At 30.2% G+C, this 19,847-nt stretch overlaps 3 protein-coding genes across 6 annotated transcripts; 1 reads left to right on the top strand and 2 right to left on the bottom strand.

Annotated features, from left to right (window-relative positions):
- Positions 1-1,618, top strand: LOC110636637 (cysteine-rich receptor-like protein kinase 25). Its single transcript, XM_021786434.2, has 4 exons — positions 1-409; positions 835-954; positions 1,102-1,199; positions 1,424-1,618. Exons 1-4 carry the CDS (start codon positions 1-3, stop codon positions 1,616-1,618), a joined length of 822 nt encoding a protein of 273 aa, XP_021642126.2.
- A 4,366-nt stretch (positions 1,619-5,984) lies between these two features.
- On the bottom strand, positions 5,985-7,171 carry LOC131175920 (uncharacterized). Its single transcript, XM_058140617.1, has 3 exons — positions 6,693-7,171; positions 6,354-6,614; positions 5,985-6,258 (listed from the first exon to the last, which is right to left on the bottom strand). Exons 1-3 carry the CDS (start codon positions 7,169-7,171, stop codon positions 5,985-5,987), a joined length of 1,014 nt encoding a protein of 337 aa, XP_057996600.1.
- Positions 7,172-14,292: 7,121 nt separating this feature from the next.
- LOC110657445 (probable UDP-3-O-acylglucosamine N-acyltransferase 2, mitochondrial) lies at positions 14,293-18,555 on the bottom strand. 4 transcript variants are annotated; one of them, XM_058141019.1, is made up of 11 exons: positions 18,231-18,555; positions 17,886-18,093; positions 17,705-17,781; positions 17,328-17,377; positions 16,881-16,945; positions 16,677-16,728; positions 16,534-16,604; positions 16,318-16,384; positions 15,820-15,891; positions 15,637-15,714; positions 14,293-14,730 (listed from the first exon to the last, which is right to left on the bottom strand). In XM_058141019.1, exons 1-10 carry the CDS (start codon positions 18,394-18,396, stop codon positions 15,646-15,648), a joined length of 897 nt encoding a protein of 298 aa, XP_057997002.1. In that variant the 5' UTR covers positions 18,397-18,555; the 3' UTR covers positions 14,293-14,730; positions 15,637-15,645. The 4 variants fall into 4 exon arrangements, 3 of the variants coding, with proteins under 3 accessions (XP_057997002.1, XP_057997001.1, XP_057997003.1); XM_058141018.1 differs by lacking the exon at positions 14,293-14,730 and having other exon boundaries at positions 15,420-15,714; XM_058141020.1 differs by lacking the exon at positions 14,293-14,730 and having other exon boundaries at positions 15,420-15,714; positions 17,886-18,090.
- Positions 18,556-19,847: the final 1,292 nt, after the last annotated feature.

The raw sequence follows: 19,847 nt of genomic DNA, 5'->3' as shown, positions 1-19,847 counted from the left end.
ATGTGGTTCGACAAGTGCATGATACGTTACTCCAACAAATATTTCTTCTCCATCATGGAGTATGAGCCTTTCCTTAATGTGACAAATGGAGAGAACATCGAAGAACCAGATGTCTTTATGAATGCATTGAACGAGACAATTTGTAGTTTGGCGTCTAAGGTGATCCGACGTTATAAGAAATCATCTGTCGCCAAATATGCAACTTCAGTATTCATATTACAAGGAAATCCAATCTACAAAATGGCACAGTGCACTCCAGATATCTCTAAAGATGATTGTTCCAAGTGTCTTCATAAAGCTATTTTACATCTTCACGAGCGCTGCTGGGGGGAAATTGGCTGTAGAATTCTGATGCCCAATTGCTTTGTTAGGCATGAGAGATACGAATTCTACTTCAGCAACCCAAAAGGTACCTGCACAAACATTCTTAATCTAATTAAGAGAGATCATTTACTTCATCTGATTATTAAATAATGAAAAATTCTTACATAAACCTAATGAAAAATTCTTGCATAAACTTGGTCCATCACGAACTCAAAACTAATACTATTGTGATATATAAAACTCATTGGTCCATAAATATACGTTGATTGTAAAAAGAGAATAGAACTAAATATTATTATTATTATTATTATTATTATTATTATTATTATTATTAAGAAATAAGGATATATATTGGTGTTGAACCCATAACATTCAATTAGCTTAGACTCATTATATAATAAAATTTATTATTACAGACTCTAAATAGAAATATTTTTTTTTCCTGTTTAATGTTAATTACCTCCTGTTATTCTTTTTTTTTTTTTGGATGTATGTATGGTATTATTGCAGGTAAATGGCAAAAAAATGTGGCAATTGTTACTTCAATTACTGCGTTGGTTTCCCTATTAATCTACTTGTCTTTTAAAATGATGAAAAAGGTGAAGAAGGATACTATAAATGAAAAAACTGGTAAATAAATATCTGTGATATGTTATATTTTACTTCATAATTAATGCTTTAGTATTGTGACATTATTTCATTTCTAACCTCAAAATATGTATATCAACACCACAATTATATTCAGTTGTGTAGTTTGCAGTGAACTTTCAACAATAGATTGCTCACGTTTTAGTTTGAGTATAATTGAAGCTGCAACAAATAACTTCTCTGACAATAACAAGCTAGGAGAAGGAGGATTTGGTACAGTGTATAGGGTGAGAACTATGAGGTTTAATATTGTAAAATATTATATATATTAACAATTGTAAGATTGGCTATATATAGCAAGAACTTAGTTGTAATAATTCCTGTTAATTTCTAATTTTGCATGTCAATAAACTCGTGTAGCCTTCAAATATGCAAATGGAATTAAGAAATAAAACTTCTAACAATTGATTGAATTATATTATGTTTTTGGGGTATACTTCCTAATGGACAGGAAATAGCTGCAAAAAGACTTTCTAAAAGCTCTATGCAGGGAACTGAAGAATTTATGAATGAGGTTCAATCTGTAGGCAAGATTCGACATAGAAATCTGGTGAGGTTGCTGAGAGTTTGCCTTGAAGGAGAAGAAAAGATACTGGTCTATGAGTTTGTTCCCAACAAAAGCCTTGATTACTTTCTTTTTGGTTAGCCCTATATATATATATATATATATATATATATGCTTTCTTCTGATATTTACAACATATGTCTAAATATATAATATTAATCATCTTAAAAATATGTATATAGATGTCAAAAACAAATAACAATTGGATTGGCCAAAACGATACAAAATCATTACTAGAATTGTTCGAGGCCTCCAGTATTTGGATGAAGACTCTCAATTAAGAATTATACATTGTGATCTTATGGCTAGCAATGTGTTACTAGATAACTCAACTCAACTCAACTAAATTTCTATTCCAAAAATTTGGAGTCGGCTATATGAATTTTTTTTCTCCACTCTAAACGATTTTGGGTTAAATCCTCATGAATATATAATACTTCTAAGTCACGTTGTACTACACTCCCTTCACATGGCCAATGTGTTACTAAATAAAGATATGAATTCAAGTTCAGATTTTGGGACTGTAAGAATTTTTTTTGGTGATCAAATTCATGGAAGTACAAATAAAATTGTTGGAACATAGTAAGTTTTACTTCTATGTTTTTGTGATTTTATTTTTTTTCAACCATATATTCTCATTAATGTTGATCTATTGAGCTTGCTACCATTTATACACGCGTCATATCTGCTATTGTTTAATTATATTGGAAACAAAAAAGAGTGCAATTAAACCCCAAAATAAAGGAAAAGTACTTACAATTATTTCGCTTATTAAGATTATATTTAGTTGGACGTAATGAAGTAATGCAGTCAAGTTCTATTGGATTGCATTTGGATTTAGATTTGAAATTTGGATTTCACATGTTTAATTTAAAGTTTAGAATTTGAAATTCATAAATTTAAAAATCTTTTGTTTGGTTAATAAAAAATTTTTTTGTGGGTGTGCCCAAATTTAATAGATACACAAAATTATCCCTATATATTGATACATTTTCTTTACCATATCTTTCAAATTCATCCTGGTAGAGATTCTCTAACTTGGGATGGATGCCTGAAAATTCCATAGCTTACCGACTGTTCGTGATTTTTAAGTTTGTTTACTGATCCCTTGAATAATTTTGGACTTTATATATCCAGCATCCTTGTTTCCACTTGAATATAAATTGCACAAATATGATATGATATTCCTCAAATTCATGATGGATGCTTTTATATATATTATATAGTAAATTTGGAAAATTATAAAATATATTTGATATATATAAATAATGTTTCATATAATTACACATCCTGTGGGTTCAGGGTCGAATAAGGTGGCGGAATTACACGAAGACTAGAGGGGCCATGGCTCCTTAAGTCCAAGAGCTTTCCATAATATATATATATATATATATATATATATATATATATATATATATATATATATATATATATATATATATATATATAGCGCTCCCTTTTGACCGAATGAAGTATAAATTATTGTAAAATTTTAAATTTCAAATAAGAAATAGTTGATTTAATTCCATATGAATTTGAATAATTATGCGATCCATATATAACTATCCCATATTCAGGTATTGTAATGCGACTTTGTCACCACCACCATATATGGTAAATATAGAACTTCCGGTGGAGATGGCCAGCTGGACAATATTCAATGTAAGTGGTCTCTTGCGTGTGGTTTTAGGATAATGCCCGAAAATTCCATAGCGTAAATCCAACTAATAACCCCCAAAAATTCTGCCAAAGTACAAGATTCTATCAATTGTGTCCCGATTGTTAGCTCTATAGTTTTTTTTTTTTTTTAAGTAAGAAAATAATTTGCATTCATAAATATTTTTATGACATTTATAATAAAATTTATATTTTAAATCTAAAATATAAATAAAAATTTATTTTTCATAGTATTAATAATTTCAATTTGGCTCGGTCCTAAAGTCATAATGCTAATATTGCCATAAAAAAAATTCTAATAGCACTGTCTTTTTTTTTTTTTGTTGATAAAAAATCTCACCATAATCAATGTTATAATATTTTGAGAGAGAAATAAAAAAAAAATTACACAAAAATTAAAAAGAATGAAAAAAATTAAATAAAATATTTTATTTTATTAAAAATAAAAATAAAAAGAAATTATTACCGTGAAAATGGTTGGAGGCAATCCTAAAAGACATTTTCCTAATAGAAAATAAAATAGAGAGAATAGAGGAGGGTGGCTTAATTTATAGCCGTAAGCAACCTTCTAGATAATTTTGATGATCAAGTCTTAGCTTGTTTAGATTTTTTTTAGACTTGTTTATTATGAATATAATATATATATATTTATATTTTAAATATATAATAAATTAAATTTAGAAAAAAATTTTCCGTTTAAGAATAATAACTTATTAACTCAACATTATCGGTTGCTATTTTATGTTTGCCTCAAAAAGAATAATAATGTGATTCACCAAATTAAATTGGATCACATTCATAGATAAAATTATGTGTTTAATTTTGAGATTTGATGGATCAAAATCAAATTGGACCGAATTCATAAACAAAATTCTGTACGACATATATTATTTATAATTTTAGTAGACCTTTTTTTTTAATTAATATGGGATCAATTTTGATTCTTTTTATAATTTTATACATTTTCTTTTTAACATTAAAATAATTTAAAAAATTTTGGGCTTAGGGCTTGGATCCCCTGGTCTCCCCTTTAAGAGTGGCAATGCGACACCCTCCCTGCCCATTAGGAAGGCTCGAATTTCTCTATTTTAAATTTTTATTATTTTATAAATTATTAAAAAAATTTATTTTTAATATATTACCACTTAATTTGTATTATATATATATATATATATATATATATATATATATATATATATTAAAGTTTACATATTCTTAATTACTATTTAAAAAATAAATAATATTAATTTCTAAATTTTATATTTTAAAATAAAAAATTTTTACTTTATTAAAATTTTTTTTTAATAAAAGGAGTAAGAATTTGAATCTAATATCCACAAGGTGAATATTATATTTGCTAATTAAACTAAATTAGGCAAAATTATTATAATTAAAATTAAATGAAATAAAAGCAGAGAGAGGATTCTATCCAATTTAAGAGACATAAATGATACACATAATTTTATATAAAAAGAATGGTAAACTAATTAAAAATTGTTAAAAATTTATGAAAAAAATAACTATTTTAATAAAAATAAAATTTGATTTTGCAAGGTCTAGATTCCCACGGAAGAAGGAAAAACTCGTCAATTGTTAGACATTTGTGAGGTCAAACCGCTTGGAGAAAATTTTTTTTTTTTTATGGGTTTTATAAAAAAATATATTTATATCATATTTAACCTAACATCTTAAAACAATGAGATTATAGGTCTTTTTTATATATTTTTCACTTATTTCATTTTTTTTAAATATGAAAGTTCTACATTTATATATTCCCAACATTAATCTAATTATTTGATAAGTTTCACATTTCTAGTGTCTTTCCCTGATATGGGTCAACATGTTTTAGCAGTCTACTTTTACTGGATGCATGCTTTCCTTTACGATTAAGGAATAGCACCTTAATTCAAATTAAATTATTTACTAATCCATTTAGAAACGTGGTTATCAATTGGTACTTAATGCTTTAAGTGGAAATCCGTCTGCTTTGCAATTGGCAATAAATTATTTTATATGATTTTTTTTTTTTAACATGATTCGATTGGTCCCTAGCACCATTTCTTCTCTTTTTTTTAACCAGGTCTTAGCTAGCTATATATCATTATTATGCTTGACTTGCTTTTCAAGTGGTGCATGAACTCAACCCTGGAAGGCATGAACTCAATACATACGGTAAGAAAAAGCCCAGAGTCATTAAGAAAGATGGCATCTATCATACTAATTGCACGATCCCTTCCTGTGTTTTTGGGTATTTTTAGCTTTCTTAGCCATGGAACTGAAGCTGTCTCAAATCCGAGCGTACGCTACTGCCCATCAAACACTGCCACTTTCGCCCCAAACAGTACCTGCCATACTAATCTTGATAATGTTCTTTCTTCACTATGCTCAAAATCAAATGCTACAATCGAAAATGGGTTCTACAATTTCTCTGCAGGCAATACTTCCGCAGCCAAAGTGCAGCTTTCTCTGCAGAGGAGATCTCAATCCCTCGCAGTGTCATGAATGTGTGGATGACATGATTAGATATATTACCTATGTAGCACATAAACGGAAATGCGGAAACGGACACGGGGAAATGGCATTTTAAAAAATATAGGAAACGAAAACGTGGGGAAATGTGTAAATATAAAAAATATAGGGGTATATATATATATATGTTCAATAATAAATAAAGTCCAAATCAATAATTAAATTCAACCATAAAAATACATATTTAGAAGTTTCATACTTATAAGAAATAAATATATTAAAAAAGAAAAGATAATGAAATTTATGACATTTTCTCAACTTCACTGTCTTTCTCCTTCTCCATGCTTGTAGTTGCATTTTCATCAAATAAAACAGACTCTAACTCGGGTTCATCCAATGAAAGGTTGGCAAATTCAAGAACTCTCACATCTTTCATACTTCCAAATTGATCACCGCCAACATTCCACAATTTTGTCTTCTTATCATAATATTGGAAGGAGTTTCTCGACAGAAGACGAAGATTATTATGGATAAAAACCAAGTCTTTTGCACGTTTTGGAGTTAATTTATTTCTTCTACATGAATGAATGAATGAATGAATGAATAAATACTCCAATTTCTTTCACAACAAGAGGAGGAAGTAGGTTGTTCAAGCACTTTAAAAGCCAACCTTTGAAGTAAAGGTGCATTAGAACCAAAAGATTCCCACCATTTCCTAGGATCTGTAACATACATACTTCCAATAGAATCAGGATCAGCAAAATGTCCACTTTTCAAAGAAAAATTTGTAAATTCATTATTTGCTCTAATTCGCTCATTTTCATTAGAAAAAATCCTCCTAAAGCATTTAATTCTTTCAGTTGATACTTCTCCATCCATATGAGAAGGCACTCTACCTTCTCCCTCTTGAAGCCATTGTTCGCAATAAAATCTTTAAAAATAAGAAAATAAATTCAGAAAAAAAAAAAAAATTATAACAAGAAGATGAGTATGTAAGTTAGAAATTTACCTTGGATTTAATGAATGAGCTAAACAATGAAGGGGAGTATTGCTCTTTGCCCAACTATCAACAAGAATTCGATGAACCACATAATAAAAAGGAGAAAACCCATCTGCTTGCTTTCCTTCATGATAAAAAATAACTTGCTTCACCTTTTCAATCATAGAATCCCACAACTCATAAACTAAATGAAGGCATGATTTGTCTGTGTCACAAACTCTGATCATGTCATAAATGGGCCCAGTAAAAGTAATGATGTAATCAACCTTTTCCCACCAATCCTCATCTACCACTTTATCACGAACAAATCTAGCTTTGCCTTGGTCATCTTCTCGGTATTGTGCCCATTGATCACTCATAATCATTGCTTCTAAAGTACGCCTAATAAGTTTAAATCTTTTAAGCATCACAACAATAAAAGCAAAACGAGTGTCAGCAACTGAAAGTAATTTCAAAGGGCTAAACCGATTATAAATTACAAGCCTCATGGAATGATTCATTATAAAATTCTTGATTTGCAAAGCATCCCCGTGGATTTCAGTGATCTAGTGACACACATCATAAGTTTCTTGATTAGTTTCCAAATTTTTTGCTGCAAATATATTCTTCAAAGCAAGATTAAGAGTGTGCACAACACAAGGAGTCTAATAAATATGTGGAAACATTCCCTCAATGATTTCTCCAGCACCTTTACAATTTGAAGCATTATCAGTAATGACTTGTACCACTTTTTGATGACCCACCTCATCAATTACTTCTTTTAGCAAATTAGCAATAAATTGCTTATCTTTCACTTCACCAGAACAATCTATAGATTTGATAAATATGGGGCCAGACTCAGAAACAATCATAAAATTAATCAAAGGCCTCCTCTGGGTATCACTCCATCCATCACTCACAATACTAACACCCTTTTCTAACCAAGTGCTTTTAATTGGTTCAAGTGACCTCTCTACATTTGCTTTTTCTTGCTGAAGTAATGTGGTTCTCAATTTGTTATAACCAGGTGGCACATAACCACCCAAAACATGATTAGCAGTAAAAGAATAAGAACTCACATAATAAAGATTTCTAGCAAAATTAAAAGGTAGACCCCCCAATGTAGAACATTCTAGCAATCTTTGCATCTAATTGAGCTCTAGTTTGCAAGTAAAAAGCTCTACCAAGAGGAGAATCATTAACTCTTCTTTTCTTCAAAGCTGCTAAAATACTTGGTTCAGTTATATTCAATGAAAGAACAGAAGTTATACTAATAGGCAGAGAAACTCGCCTAGATTGTGAATTGGTAATTTTGTTTGTTGCCTCATCCTCCTGTTTCCTCATTTCAGAAATACTATCATTCATCACTTTTTTACACACACCAATCCCTTTTCCAGTGATTTTCAATAAATGAGCCCTCACTCTAGTATAAGTCCCTTGCTTTTCTTATCCACAAAAATTACATATCCATTTACAATTACCCCCTCCTTCTCCAGTTTTCTCAAGTTTAGTTATATATCTCCACAAAAAATTAAATTCTTCCTCCCTAGTTTTTGAAGAAGTGGCACTAGTGCTATTTGCTTGGGTAGAATTAGAGTTCGAAGAATCCATTCAAATATTGTCCTATCAAAATGACAAAAAGAAAATGCAATTTTATACAATTTACAAATTATTTAAACAAATTATATACTAAGGATTAAAGCACAATGCAAATTATTTATTAAAAGATTAAAGAATTAAATAATAGAATTGAATAAATTGATTATAAAAATTATTATGAAAAATTTTAATATATAATATAACGATACATTAAAACAAATATTAAACACATTATATATAAATTATTACAAAAATATAAAATATATTAATATAAAATACAAATTTTGATTGTTGGAATTTTTTTTTATTTATCATTAATTAGAATTTAAACTTGAAATTTTATAATTTTAAAAATAACTTTAAAAATATATTTACATTTGTCCTTAATTTCCTTCAAAATGTTGATTGTAAAAATATGGCAAATCTTGAAAATTTTTAGTGAATTTGGGAGAAATTTTTTTTTTATCTTTCTTTTTTTAAAAAAAATATTTATGATAACTCCTCAAATTTGGTTTGAGAAAAATCTAATTATGGAATATACATTTAGAGAAAAAAAATTGATATTAAATATGATAAATTTATGATTAATTAATGGAATAAAATTGTAATTAATTCATGAAAGTTGCTTAATAAAATTGTTTCACAAAGAAATTAGAAAAGGAAAATAATAAATTAATGATAAGGAAAATAATAAATTAATAAAATCCCAATATAAACCTAATACTTCACATTCACAATTGGGAACAACAAATAGGAAAGGCCATCATTACCTGTCGACTGTCGTTCCTCCCTTCGGCTGTTGCTGCTTCTTCTTCTTCTTCTTCTTCTTCTTCTTCTTCTATTGATAAGGATGGAGAGGGCATATCAGAGAGTGAATATGGTAGATCAGAGAGAAAAGAAGAGAAAGGTGTTGTGATCCTTACCTGCGCTGCGAACTGCGATGCTGCCGTTGAAGGTCTGATACTCCCTTTCTTTTTCTTTTTCCTCTTCTTCCTTTTTTGTTGATCTTAATGGTGGTGAATGTTGTGAAGTGATCGATTTTAACCTACCCATTTTTCTTTTTTTTTTTTTAATTTTCTTTAAAGAAACGTGTTTCCGTTTGCTGAAAACGCGTTTCCGATTTCTAATATTTTCATAAACGGTCCGGAAACGTTTCCCAGCCGTGTCAGGTCATTTCCTCATATGAAACGTTTCCGACTCAGCGCCGTTTCCGTGCTTCATATACCAGTTTTGCCCTAGGAAGAAAGAAGCCATCATTTGGTACGACAAGTGCATGATTCGTTACTCCAACTCCAACAAATATTCTTTCTTCTCCATTATGGAGTATAAGCCTTTCCTTAATAATGACAAATAGAGAGAATATCGAAGAACCATATGCCTTCAGGAATGCATTGAACGAGACAATGCATAGTTTGTTGTCTAAGGTGGTCCGACGTTATAAGAAATCATCTGTTGCCAAATATGCAATTTCAGTAGCCATATTCCAAAGAAATCCAATCTACAACATCGCACAGTGCACTCCAGATATCTCTGCAGATGATTGTTCCAAGCGTCTTCAAAAAGCTATTTCACATATTAGCGAGCGCTACTGGGGGAAAATTGGTTGTAAAATTCTGATGTCCAGTTGCTTTGTTAGGTATGAGAAATACAAATTCTACACCAGCAGCTCAAAAGGTACGCGCATAAACATGCCTGATTTAGAAGAGATTATTCAATACACTCGAATTATTAAATAATTAGTGTTTTCTATACTTGCATACATGTGGGACATTTCACTTATTAATTAAGAGAAATGATTTCACACTTATATAGCACTATTTCGAGTATATATTATAATTTCTTAGTGATCTACTAAGGTATATATATTCTATACTTAGGTTGGAGTTCCAGTTCTTTTTATAGATATCTTGGTATACATAGTTCTTTTTTTTTTTTTTTTTTGTATATTTAGCTTTTACCGAGACTCAGAATTTAAACCAAGTATACTATTACCAAGCTAGAGTTTATTGATTCATAAATATTCAGTTATTGTGAAAAGAACATATACATAAAACTAATTATATATTTAAGAAATAAGGATATATACTCATAATCTCACCTTCAATTAGCTTAGGTGCATGATAGAATAAAATTTATGCTATATGACTGTCATTCCATATTTAGGTATTGTATTGTAATGCGACTTTGTTACCACCGCATATGCATTAATTAGTTAAATAAAGAACTTTTGATGGAGATGGCCTGGACATTCAATGTGAATGATCCCTATATATATATATATATATATATATATATTCTTTACCATATCTTCCAAATTCATCCTCGCTAGTCACGTTCATCAATTAAAAAAAAAAAAAAAAAACCTACTCATGAAGGTTCTTTAACATAGCCTACTGACTTTTCGTAATTTGTCAATGATTTTGGGCACGCAGATTGAAGATATCAAGCATCCATTTTTCCACATTAAGGGAAACCATGAGCTAAAATCAAGTGCCTCTCAATACATACGGCAAGAAAAACCCCAGTAGGCATCTTTCGTAATAATGTAACCATCACTTTCTGTACTTTTTGGTATTCTTAGCATTCTTAGCCATGGAACTGAAGCTGTCTTAAATCCGAGCGAACACTTCTGCCCATCAAACACTTCCACTATCACTCCAAACAGTACTTATCATACCAATCTTGATAATGTCCTTTCTTCACTTCGCTCAAAATCAAATGCTACCGTCGAAAATGGATTCTATAATTCCTCTGCAGGCAAAACTTTCGCAGCCAAAGTCTATGATAGCTTTCTCTGTAAAGGAGACGTCAAAGAACGTGTGGATGCCGTCACTAAAAATATTACAAAGATTTGTCCTGGGAAGGAAAAAGCCATCATTTGGTACGACCAGTGTATGATACGTTACTCCTACAAATATTTCTTCTCCATCTTGGAGTATCAGCGTTCCCTTCACTAGGCAAATGAAGAGAATATCAAAGAATCAGATGACTTCATGGATTTGTTGAACAAGATAACGAATAGTTTGGTGTCTAAGGTGGTCCGACGTTATAGGAAATCATCATCTGTAGCTAAATTTGCAACTACAGAAGCCAAGTTCCAAGGAAATCCAATTTACAAATTTGCACATTGCACTCCATATATCTCTGCAGGTGATTGTTCCAAGTGTCTTTATAAAACTATTTTGCATCTTCGCAAGCGCTGCCGGGGAAAAAATGGTTGTAGAATTCTGATGCCCAATTGCTTTGTTAGGCATGAGAAATATCCATTCTAAAAAATAACTGCACAAATATACATAATCAAAGAGAGATTATTAGTACACCCGGATATATATATATAAACGCTTTTATTAATTAAAGAAAATAATTTCACACTTAGACTCTATTCGTTTCATAAAAAATATTTTCTTGAAAAATATTTTTTATATTTTCTTACCTTTGAAATGTTTAGAAAAATTGACCAACGAAAAATATTTTTTTAATTAAAGGGAAAACTTAGTCAATTTTAAGAAAAAAGATTTTCATCTTTGAAAAGAGTAATTCATTTTTCATTTTTTAAATTTTAATAATCTTATTAAAATGTCAATACACTTATACATATATAAAATAAACACATATCATTAGTTTAAAATTATAACTAAACAACAGAAAATATTTTTATGAAATGTATTTTTTTAAAAAATATTTTTTTATAAAAAATATTTATCATGCATAAATTATTTTTCGTGAAATAAGTAGAGTCTTATATTTATGAATGAATGTTAATTATAATTTCTTCGTAATCTGTGATTAGGTGTATACTATGTAGTTCGGTTGGGATTCTTGCTGTTTTTACAAATATCTTGGTCTATATAGTTTATTATCATATATTTTATTTTTTAAAAAAAAGAAATATTTTAAATAGAAGCAAATGATATATATTAGCACGAAAATTTATCTCAACACAATTTAATTTAATTTAAATTTTATTTTATGAATAATTTATATATATATATATATATATTAATTGATTATGATTGAAACTCAATTAGCTTAGGTGCATGATAGAATAAAATTTATTATTACAAACTCTAAATAGATTTTTTTTTCCTGTTTAATGTTAATTCACTGTTTTCATTTTTTTTTCTTGGATGTGCGTATGAAATTGCAGGTAAATGGCGAAAAATAGTTGCTATCGTTACTTAGCAGTTATTCCTGCATCAGTTAGCGTATTAATCTACTTGTTTTTGAAAATATTGAAAATGGTGAAGAAGAATGCTATAAATGAAAAAATTGGTAAATAAATATCCCTAATATCTGTGAGGTAAACTCTGTTGCAGATTCGTTGGTCAAGTAAGGTCTTATCAGAAATTCAGACTTTATCGCCACTCTTTGATCTCATTTTGACTGTATCTTTGAGTGTTTTGGCAGATTAGGGTTCCAAATTAGGGATTTTGGCTATGGATTAGGAAATTTTGTCGTCTTTGTTTTGTTGGTTCATGTCTGCTGCTTTTGATGTGTAATTTGGATTTCCTTTGCTGCTTTGAGATTTCTTATTTTAACAATATCCTTTTTGCATTTTGTATCTCTTTTTCAGGTTTTTTTTATTTAGCATGCCGCTCTCTAGAGTTGGGTGTATTGAGAAAGCCTATCAGTTAAGCATAGATGATGAGTTTATGCTAATTTTTTTTTAGATTTTATCAAATTTTAATAAAATTTCATTTATAAAAAAAAAATCCCTGATATATTATATTTTACTTCATAACTAATGCTTTAAAATTGTGACATTATTTCATCTCTAACATCAGAGTATATATTTAACACCCATAATTATATTCGGTTGTGTAGTTTGCAGTGGACTTTCAATAATAGATTCCTGGCTTTTTATATGGTTTGAGTGCAAATGAAGCTACAATAAGTAACTTCTCTGACGATAACAAGCTAGGCGAAGGGGGATTTGGTGCAGTCCAAAGGTGAGAACTGAGAAGTTGTAAAAAAAAATATATTATACAATATTAAGTATATATTAACAATCACAACTTAATCAGTAATAATTAATATTTCCTATTACTTCTAATTTAACATGGCAATAAACTTATGCATCTTTTTTTTTTTTTTTGTCAGAGATACATTTTGTTGGGGAGTGCTTGAACCCGGAGTATTGCCCTGGTTGAGGAATGTCTTGGCCACTAGGCTAAGTCTGAACCGACAATAAACTTATGTATCTCATCCCTCAGTGCTTATGTTTCCTCCATTCTGAGCTTAAGTATTATATGAACCATTCTAACTCAACATCATCATGGTTATTCTTAGATATTAAAGGTCAAGGAATTTGTAACTTAAAGTTGAAAATTATATATATATATTCTCAAAATTTTAGGAATTTTCAGGGTAAGTTAGAAGGTAGCAGAGAAATGACAATTAAGAGGCTGTGAAGAACTTCCGGTAAAGGACTATAGGAATTCATGAACGAAGTCACCTTAATTGCAAAATTGCAACATAGAAATCTTGTCAGAATTCTGGGATGTTGCTTAGAGCAAAATGAAAAGTTGCTTATACTTGGCTAATAATTTGACTATTCAACTTTGCATACTATATACTTGCTTGTAATAAGACAGAAAACTGAAAATTTTGTAATCCCATTTATATGGATCTTTCAATTCTCATATCCAAGTGTGAGTGTGCAACTTGATTAGCAAAGACGCCTTAGCATTATTAATGGAGTTGTTTGAGGCCTCCTATATTTACACAAAGATTCTCGACTTGAAATTATTAATAGCATTTTACTTGATTATGAGATAAATTCAAAGATATCATATTTTGAAATGAAAAAAGATTTTTGATAAAAGTGAAAGCAAAGATAATACAAATAAAATTTATGGAACATAAATAAGTATATGCAAATTCATTCCAATCACCTTTTTTATCTTCCTTTTCAAATTACATTAATTTAAATTCTAAACAGTGGATACATAGCTCTCGAGCATGCTATGAAAAGATTGTTTTCTGTAAAATAGCTTTGAGGTCCTCCTATTAGAAATAATTAGCGGAAAAAGGAAAAAATGACTTTTAACTTTAAGAAAAGAGAGAGTCTCCCCACTTTTGAATGTTCCCATCACTTTGACTTAAATGAAAGAATTATTAATAGAAAACCACGTCATTATTAATCGATAACTTCATATGATATATTCCAGGCATGGAAGATGTAGTCTAAAGGATAAGGAATGGAGTTGGTGGACTCATTACTTTTGAAGTCAAATGTGGCGGCGACTGAGGTCTTGAAGTTTCATCGACATTGGATTGCTGTGTGTGCAAGACGAACCAGCTCAGAGACCTACAATGTCATCTGTCGTCGTTATGTTGGGAAGCGAAAGAGCAACACTTTCTTAGCCTATAAAACCTGTATTTGTTGCAAGATCAGCTTCATCTTCACGGCCAGAATTCTGTTCTGATAACTCTTTCAAATATATCACCTCGTTGATTCTTTGCAAATCTATTCAAATGCATTCATGTCAGGACATTTTTAATCATCCAAATTTCACGTTTAATATCAGGTATTGATCATTCGCTTTTATCATCATCATCATTTGATTTAGATCTGAACCCAACAAAATTGTTGAAATAAAGAGTTTCGCTTTCTTATCAATTAAAATTTGACTTCATTAAAGAACACTTTATGACTCTTTATAATTTATGTAAGTGCTAAATCAATGTAAAAAAATGCAGCTTTCAGATCGTCTAAATAGAAATATTTAATCTTGGATAGCATAAATCGGCAATGCACCCAACCATAAGTACTAAAACCAAAAATTTTGTTCAGGTGATTGAACCTTCCCATCTCGACTCATTTCTACATATTCAGCTCAATAAAACACCGAACAACCTCATATTGAACGTGAAATAAGAGCACTTGACAATTCCAAGCAAACTAAGTTACTTAATTAGAACGGCTGATATTTGATTAGAACCCCTTCATATTATCTTGTACATGTGTGAAACTTGGAAAAACTGAATTAGGATTTCAGAAAATGCTGCAGCCTATAAATAAAGGAATCTTCACCTACTTAATTTTCAACCAAAATCCACTTTTTCACGGTGAATACCGTATTTAGCCATTGCACTCCCAATGATCAATATTTGATATATCCCAGTTATATGGACCAAGAATTTACTATATGCATCTGGGAGGGTTAAATTTTGCCACTGTTGTTCATCACACAAGTTCATTAACAATGGAGGCGCAAATTAGATGATACAGAAGACTCAACTCGTACCACAGATTACAAACCAAATTTGCTTCTCCAATTTTTATGAGGCTGCAAGTCTATTAAATATGCTGAAATCACGTTTACATCTATAAATCAATGGGTCAGAACCCTCAACTTAAGAAAACAGTTACCTATAATAGCTATGAAATCGACTTCTTAGAAAGGTGAGAATGATTAGCAACTTGTCTCCGCCATTGATGAATCGGAACCTGCCAAGCAACCCAAGGAAATGACTTACTGACACCCTTTTTTTTTTTTTTACTATCATTGCGAATTACCATCTGATGAAAGAACGAACAAAAAATGAATCTTACAGCAGGGAAGCCACCATAATCCCCAGGCTCTGTTATATCCTTGGTAACACAACTATTAGCAGCCAGCCGGACCTGCAATTTACCAAATCACATAACTAGTGAGTTGTACCACACCCTACATCATTTGTAGCATAGAAGGCCTATGATTCAACAGTAAAGGTGACTACTGGAATCTATTTCTACTCTAAGCACAGAAACAATTTAAGTAGAAGGGAAACGGAATTTAAGTTGCCAAATAAAAAAATTAAAGTTTTTTCAAAAAAATACTAGTAAAATAATTCTGTATCCTCTCTCCATGTAAATGCATGAAAGGATATGAAACAATTGCCTTAGTTGAACAAACCTAAATTGAAAATATTTTGATGCATGATTGAACTCTGAGAGATTGCAAGAAAGACAAAATATAGAATCAAATAAAAACTAAAAATACATCAAAAACTTGACAAGAAAAAATCAATAGACTGGTTGTTCATCACTTGCTTGCAACCAATTATATACCTTTGATGTGATAGAGGCATGATCACGAACTGCTACCCTTCCCCCTAAAGTAACATAGTCTCCTATCCTAAACAAGAACAGACAGGTAAAAAGATATAAATTAGCGTTACTTAAAGCACCATAAAATCTATAAAACAGAAATTCAAAACAGTTAAATGGATATCTGAAGGACCCACAAGAAAAGGCATGGTTAAAAATGATTTAGAAGCGACATACGTCACAGAACCTGCAATTCCAACTTGTCCACAAAGCAAGCAACTCTTTCCAATAACTACATTATGACCAATCTGCAAAGCCCACAATTATGTCACAACAATAAGTAAACCATCAAACAACAATGCAAAGGAACAGAATCTCACTTGGACTAAATTGTCTATCTTTGAATGATCACCAATAACCGTGTCTCTCCAGCTGCAATTCAAATAGTTGCATACTTAGCACTCCATGTTAAATATGACAGTGTCCAAGTGCAAGTTAGTTTACTGTGTAGCATTCGCATAGTTTACCGTATAGCATTCGCATATAAGTGACAACTTGAAAATTTTAAGCTAAACACTCCTCACCTGCCTCTATCAATGCATGTATTTGCTCCAATCTCTACATGATTCCCTATCTTAGCATTCAGCAGCTGCATAATAGACAAAATAATATCTTTTAGCCAAGATCTAAAACAGAACTAAATATCTGGGGCATTGTTTTGGTATCTCCAAATGGGAGAAGAAAAACACAATTGATTGAGGGTTAGCAATTCTGTCCAGAAGTAAATCATTAAAAAAAATAACAAAAAGTCAGTAGAACAACATTTGGGTTTCAACTGAGGAAAATGTTAAAAGCCAAACGAGTATAGAAGTTCAACACAGAAACTTCTCAAAATTATATCTTGGACACCCAATGCATCACAATGTATGAAGCAGTCCTTAACTCTAATGATTCTCAGTTTGCTTTTACGAGTGAAGCAAAGAAAGAGAAGAAAATTAATTGTGCCTTGAAAACTAAAAAATATCACCAACTTGAGGCTTCTTCATCATGCTTCCCTGCTCATCCACAGAAAAACCAAATCCTGCAGGAAAAAAGAACAGCAACCATTTTTAGAAAAAAAATTGCAGTTATACCGATTTTTTTTTTTATATCCATATGCAATACTAGGTAAAAATGAAGCAGGTAAAATATTAAGAAAAGGAATAAGCAGAAAATGTAATAAGGCACCAAACAATATTTCACTGATTCAAAACTTTTTTTTTTTAAATAACAATAAAAAGAGCTTGGTTTCAGGAGATTCTTTGAAAGAAGAGACAGTAAAAGTGGCAAACAAATAGCAAGGTATCAACTAGCACAGCATGTTCAAATTAAGGAAGACAAACAAAAATTCAATATAATCCAGCCTCACCATCTTGACCGATGCACACTCCATTGTGGATTAGACAAGAATCACCTATAGTGCAATTGCTAAGTGAAACATTATACCTGCATAAAACAAACAATTTCTGTTTACAACTAAAACTAGTAACTGTAAAATCAACATGAGTGTGATTGTAAAGACCCTTTTTCGCAGAAAGAAGATATCATACCCTATCTTTGTAGATTGACCGACAGTAACAGCAGGTCCAATAACGGTTCCTGATCCAACATGAACATTCGCATCCAGTACAGCTTTGGAATGAACTATAGAACCGATTTCTATAATTGCTGTTGGGTCGACACGAGCTGATTTGTGGAAAGTTCCACCACCATTATGCCATCTTGAAAACTCATGGTGATTTGTTCGAGCACCATCTGCTAATATTAAAATCACGCACAGCAAGGGAGCGTTAATGTCTAATAGTCTCTATCTCAGACACATTTTGACGAACACCTTTCCTGAATAAGAGTGAGGACCTCAAGCCTCAAGGAAAGACATTCATTCACAGACTTACCAATTTGAGTAACCGAAGGCACCGAGCACTGGTAACGGATAGCGCCAAGCAATACACATAAACCGCGAACATGTTCGACAAATGGGTTCAGTGGATTGAGATAGGAAAAGAGATTGGAGGTGCCGATAGAGGATAATCTGTTGGCAGAAATCGCCGTTGCCAACATTATTAGCAGTAGCCGGAGAAGGGCTTTGAAGGGAGGATCTTCGTTTCCTTAGTTTTGAATGGACAGAATCTACACAACATAGAATGTCCAACTTACAAGAAGGAATGATGAAATCAGCCAGCAAACAGAACAGTGGCGATCCAAACAAAAGAAATTTTTTTTTTTAATTAAAATAAAAAGGTTATTATTTAGACTTTAAATTTCTTAACTTAATTTAAAAAAATCAAGAAATTTAATTATTAATTTTTTAATTTAAAATTAAATTAAATTTAAATTTAAATATATAAAAAATTAAAATAATTAAATTAAACATCCTCATTAAGCCAATTTTTTTTTATCACCTCCTATTTTCCATTTCACTTTTTTGAATCTAAAAAGAGTAATGCACATGGACTGGACCCAAAGTTTGGGTTAGAGCAGGCTAGCAGAAAGGTTCGGTTTTGGTCCATGAGACTAGGGACCAGTTGTGGACTACAGGTCTCTCAATTTTAATTTCAATTTAATTTAGTTTGAATCAATTTAATAATTAAATTTTTTATTTTTTTTAAAAATAAAAAGTTGCAATTTGAATCAAATCAATTAGATTTTAATTCCAACGAATGCAAAGGCTCTAATTTTGAGTTCAATCAGTTTAATTTCAAAATCTAACTCAAATCTTTATAGGCCTAATTTTGAATCATGCTTATTTAACCTAATAAATTTTTTTTTTTATTTGAAAAACGAATAAACTTTAAAAAGAGCAATGTGAAATTTAAATTTGATAAATTATTCCTTAACCTTATTAACCTATTAATGCAGATTATACATTTAAATTAAAAATAAAATTCCTTCTCAAAAGAAAATTTTATAATAAATTGAAATTTTATTTCATTATATATATATAAACCGAATTGAAATTTAAGGAACATATATAATTTATTTTTTATAAAATTTGACAATTTATTAATAAGAATCATAACAACAATATAACATAATATTCTTATAAAAAAAATTTATAAACATAGAGAATTAAAATATTTTATTTAGAGATACTCAAATATTTTGTTTAGAGATGATCTAGTGTAGGGTAGAATAGAAGAAATTAAACCACTAAATAATGGAGAAACATGTCAACCTGCACTATCGGACTCTATTAGAAGAAAATCATTACTCATATTTAAAAATTCAAAGTTTTCAATTAAAATAAATTAACGATACACACTGTATTTTGAATTACCAAATAACCTATTAAATACTAAAAAAAATTAAAAATGAGAAAATAAAATCTCAATTAGGAGAAATATGACTCCAATATTGGAGAGAAAATTTCAGATTTATTTCTGAAGTACACATGAATATGAGGAGAAAAATTTAAATTTGTTCTAAATAAATACATATTTGAGAGTTTATTAAAAAAATAATAAAAGAAGAAAACTTGATCTAAGAGTAGTTATTAGGAAAAAATCATCGGT

This window comes from Hevea brasiliensis, chromosome 18, assembly GCF_030052815.1.
Source record: "Hevea brasiliensis isolate MT/VB/25A 57/8 chromosome 18, ASM3005281v1, whole genome shotgun sequence".
Taxonomy (NCBI): Eukaryota; Viridiplantae; Streptophyta; class Magnoliopsida; order Malpighiales; family Euphorbiaceae; genus Hevea; species Hevea brasiliensis.
Note: the sequence above shows the minus strand (reverse complement) of the source record. Positions and strands in the feature narration are given on the sequence as shown.

Bases quoted from the DNA above. Each gene is read 5' to 3' on its own strand.
- LOC110636637 (XM_021786434.2), top strand. From the start codon at position 1: ATGTGGTTCGACAAGTGCATGATACGTTACTCCAACAAATATTTCTTC. The intron at 410-834 runs GTACCTGCACAA...GTATTATTGCAG, and splicing joins CTACTTCAGCAACCCAAAAG to GTAAATGGCAAAAAAATGTG. The intron at 1,200-1,423 runs GTGAGAACTATG...CCTAATGGACAG, and splicing joins GATTTGGTACAGTGTATAGG to GAAATAGCTGCAAAAAGACT.
- LOC131175920 (XM_058140617.1), bottom strand. From the start codon at position 7,171: ATGAGGCTTGTAATTTATAATCGGTTTAGCCCTTTGAAATTACTTTCA. The intron at 6,615-6,692 runs GTAAATTTCTAA...TTATTTTTAAAG, and splicing joins GCTCATTCATTAAATCCAAG to ATTTTATTGCGAACAATGGC. The intron at 6,259-6,353 runs GTTGGCTTTTAA...TCATTCATGTAG, and splicing joins AATGCACCTTTACTTCAAAG to AAGAAATAAATTAACTCCAA.
- LOC110657445 (XM_058141019.1), bottom strand. From the start codon at position 18,396: ATGTTGGCAACGGCGATTTCTGCCAACAGATTATCCTCTATCGGCACC. The intron at 17,378-17,704 runs GTGAGGCTGGAT...TTTTTCCTGCAG, and splicing joins AGTGTGCATCGGTCAAGATG to GATTTGGTTTTTCTGTGGAT. The intron at 15,715-15,819 runs GTAAGATTCATT...GTTGCTTGGCAG, and splicing joins ATTATGGTGGCTTCCCTGCT to GTTCCGATTCATCAATGGCG.